Source organism: Sinocyclocheilus rhinocerous, unplaced genomic scaffold (assembly GCF_001515625.1).
Source record: "Sinocyclocheilus rhinocerous isolate Xijiao unplaced genomic scaffold, SAMN03320098_v1.1 scaffold1214, whole genome shotgun sequence".
NCBI lineage: Eukaryota > Metazoa > Chordata > Actinopteri > Cypriniformes > Cyprinidae > Sinocyclocheilus > Sinocyclocheilus rhinocerous.
This window is the reverse complement of record NW_015627891.1, coordinates 1,267,634-1,271,944: the sequence shown is the minus strand read 5'-3', so window position 1 is coordinate 1,271,944 and position 4,311 is coordinate 1,267,634. Positions and strand designations below refer to the sequence as shown.

The 4,311-nt window shown below is 36.0% G+C and overlaps 1 protein-coding gene across 1 annotated transcript in view; it reads right to left on the bottom strand.

Moving 5' to 3' along the window:
* Positions 1-3,767, bottom strand: part of LOC107736842 (collagen alpha-1(XIX) chain-like) — a 196,366-nt gene extending 192,599 nt beyond the window's left edge. Inside the window, exons 1-2 of the mRNA XM_016548200.1 lie at positions 3,572-3,767; positions 1,752-1,876 (exon numbers count right to left, since the gene is read on the bottom strand). Of these exons, the coding sequence (XP_016403686.1) occupies positions 1,752-1,876; positions 3,572-3,573 (127 nt within the window). The 5' untranslated portion in view covers positions 3,574-3,767. The remainder of the gene's footprint in view (positions 1-1,751; positions 1,877-3,571) is intronic.
* Between the last annotated feature and the right edge of the window lie 544 nt (positions 3,768-4,311).

Genomic DNA, 4,311 nt, shown 5'->3' with positions numbered 1-4,311 from the left:
CCCCCCAAAATTTCACAAATCCCGTTTTCAGGGGAGCCCATGTCTTATTAAGGGGAGCCGAGCTCCCCCGAGCTCCCCCCGTAGTTCGCACCCTGGTTTTAATGAGGGAAAGAAATACAATCACCTGAAGCATTGTGAACAACAGTCAGAATACAAACGACAGATAAAACTATTGATTTAAAGATTATGTATATAGAAACAATATATTTGACATTTATTGCAAAACATCCATATTTATATACAAATATTTAAGTAGTTTCAGAACGTAGAAAGTATTACATAATTTGCATAGCTTTTGGCATGCTAGTTTCAATTCTCTGAGTGGTGGAGCTTTTTTTTATTTTTTTCACCAGAAATGATGCTGTTATAAATTAACAAAAAATAAGTTAAAACAATACAGGCTGATGGCTTCAGCGAAAGCATATACCATTAATTAACAACCTTGTAACTCACTAGTTCTGTCTTTAACAGTTTATAAGTTGTAGTTAAAAATCAATTCCCCTATAGAGAAAATTAATAGGATTTTTACTTCCAAAACCCAACTGTTGCACTTTATTATGGTCTTTTCAGCAAAAACTAAATCAGCAATACAATTATGAAAAAGCAAAATGATCAAATTTAACATCCAGAAACATCAAATCATTGTTTTGGTTGACAGATGTTGTAAATGAATAAACTGTATAAAACTTAATTTTAAAGCAAATGTGACAACTTGCCCCAATCTGATATTTAAAACACTTATTTGTTTGCCGTGAGAACACAATTCAATTTCAGTAAAAATCCACCTCAATTAATAAAAACAACTTTAAACACATAATATCAAGCAAAAATGACAGACATTTTTGTAACACTGGATGAAAACAAATAATGGTTTTATTTCATAAAAAGCCTACTAGTTACTTAGATTCCAGTGAAACAACAAGCCCCAGTCTCCCCTCCCATGACATTTACAGCCCGATATTTCTGAAGGATGAATTCTGCTTCATCAACAACAATTACCCCCCAACTAAAAAAGAAAGGATGCTCACACAGACACAAATGCAAAAACACACAAACATATCTACATTCAAAGCCGAACACCCGCACAGCATTAACAGGAAATTCCAAAAATCAGCACAATCTGCTGGCAAACTGCCGACTCTTAAGGAGATGGGACACATGCTGCAAATCCTCTCTAAATCTCTTCCTGGATGTCACGCTCGCACAGTGGATCACAGGAGATAGCAATTCACTCAGCTGGCAAAAATATTGCTTGCCTGTCCTCTTGTTCAGAGGACTCTCATTCGTGGGCATTTACACTGTGCAATAATATTCCTTAATCGCCTCAGGTTAATCTGAATGGGGCCAATAAAGCAATTCTATCGGACACATAACACCAGAGCCGGATGTGTCCTGGTGCCTTCTGGCCAATGCCACCCAGGTCAAGGGCTTGACGCCATGTCCTCGCGAGCAGGAATTTCAAATAGCTGTGGAAGAGTCCCTGCTTCTTAAAGAAGGGCGCGACGTCTTTCATCACAAACAATTCATTTGCATACAAGGATTCCAAACAAGAAAGCTAAAACAGAGCGCTAATTAAAGGTGACGACAGCGGCGCTCTGCACCAGTGCAGTGAAGTCACCATTGACCTCTCGCGCGGAGACAAACAAGGCTCGAAAAACCAAACAGATGTAATCGCTTCTAATCAAACCTTTTGTAAACGGACAAGAATAAGCAAACATTTGGTGCGGAACTTTTGGTGACAGCATACATACCTATTCTCTCATTCACTGTCATTCCTGAAGTAAAAGGAATGGAATTTACGATCCACAGGAAAACAGTCCATCTGAGACAGTGAATCATGTCGTCTTTGGCACATAAGAAAGGGCCCCTTGAAAACCTAGAAATAGAAAACAACGTCACTTTTACAACTCTTTGATGCTCTTCTGGGTAACGCAACACCACTTGTTACTGTCTGAATGATGACTGATTGCACCGACTTCACAATTCAGTTACTTTTTAATATGTTTTACTCATAAACAACTGATTTAAACTAACTTTAGCACCGTCCTATATTCAAGAACACTCAATATCAAATGAAGATGGTCTACTCAATCTGATAGAACATGTAGGAAAATATCATGTTTTGTAAAATCCGTCTAGCGCTTCAATTATGTGGTGAAACGTCTTAAAGCAAAATGTCAAGTGTGACATTTCACTCCTCAGAATACACTCCAGGGCAGAGTAAGTTTCCAGCATGAGGTGCTTCTGGGGACCCAGTGCCAGATTCCTGTAAACCAATATGATCCGTTACCCACCGCTGACTGTTGTTATTGAGCTCTTAAGTAACAGGGAAAACAAATTGCGCTAAATAATTAAACACTAATGCTATGGAGTTTTGAAACACATGCAGTTTTGTAGGCTACAATCATTAGTGCATCTCTGCATATAATCATGTGGTAAATTGGTTTGTTGTGAACTTCAAACTCAAGTTCAAAGTTTGAACTTTCAAATGAATATCAAAAAGTGATATATTAAATTTTTTTTTAAGATCTCTAATTAAGGCTAAAAAAAAAATCTGGTTTTGTAAAAAGAATATAGTATTGCATGGGTGGTGTATTACAATGTCAGGTAGTGACTGAACACTTTCCACCCACTTAAAAATTAATTTTGAAGTCAAATCAAAGCAGTTTCAACCAGCAGTCATGAGTTCATTGCACTTTTAACCCACTGTTAAAGACTTTACTGATTAATAAAAGCAAGTTGAAAATCTGAAAACTCATATCAAGCAAAAATTACATTTTGTTGTACAAACTGATGGAAGCAAATAATGCTATTCTCCAATCACACATGCTAATTCTAATAGTATTATGTGGAATATTTGTACTTTTAAGCATGAAATTTTACTCAAGATTAAGTGTACTTAAAGTGGTCAAAGACAACCCTTCGCTTTCTTCATACACATTTAAACTTAAAAACTTGATTATGAAAAGTTAACCTGCACGTTGTCAACTGATCATATCGTAAAAACACAGTTATCTAAATTAAAGAAGCGGTATATACTTTTATCTATGTATTCGATGTAAAGCTAAAACCTGAGTGTTCAATATTTGATATCAGCATATTAATCCATCAATAACAGTGCTAAAACACCTTCAGTGGCTGGTCCCCATTGACTTCCATAGTATGAAAAAAACACTATGCAAGTCAATGGGGACCAGCAACTTAAGGTGAACTATCCCTTTAAATATAATATAACCAAAAGCGCTCATTTGTACATGGCCTCATTAGTGTGCTTAAAAGGCATACCTGCAAATATTTAATTTCTACATTTGCTTGCCAAATGTGTCATGTACATAGTCAAGAGCTACTGTTTACTGCAATTTGTCTGATGATAAATCAGCAATGCTAAACATTCAATCTCTCTCTCTCTTTCAAGTACACGAACGCCGACAGCACAGGACCCACACACAGTGGCGTGTTCAACTCAGATGACATCAAACATGATCATTAAAAAAAATGACACCGCACACATACTCTGCAAAAACACCTACAAAGTCACAGCAACCAAGACAGATGAACACCGGCTACTTACATTTGCTGAGAAAGTTTATTATTCCAGCGTAAACACAGCAAAAGCAAATCCTGTTTGGCTAATTAGCGCATTTTAAGCAGCTGTGGGTCCAAAGCACACTTGCAAATAAAAGTGAGAATGAAAGCTCGTGCAGGAACCGTGTCCTTATTTGTCGCACTGCCTGACCCTCCCTCCCACTCATTAGAGCAGCACACATCAGGACGGACAGGACACTCTGAGGGGCTCCCTGTGGAACACGCTACAGTACAGTACACAGGGTACTTGACCAATAGCAGGGGTACTAACTTTTCTTTCAAATTAGAGGACAAAATATAAAGATAAACTTCATATAAAAAGAAGGAAAATTTATTTTTGTCTATATATATATACTTTAGTAAATATGATATTATTAATAATATGAATATAATATTATAATGTAAATATTATAATATTATGCTGACTACCTCATTAAATATTTCTCAGGATGGGTAAGTTGATTCATAGCACATACTATTAAAGTCTTAAATTAAAAATATTTAGCTAGTGAAACAATTTTTGACACACAAAACACAAACATTTCTAAGCCAACAGAAAAATTAGCTGGGGTTTTAGCTGACAAATATTTTAACTAAATGTAAAAACTTTGAGGGGGTTTTGTTTCATATTTGAGTCTTGTCTTTTATTTCTGAAGTGTATATAGTTTTTATTTTGTATATTGCACTGTATAAATAATACATCTGTAAAATAACTGCTTATTACTG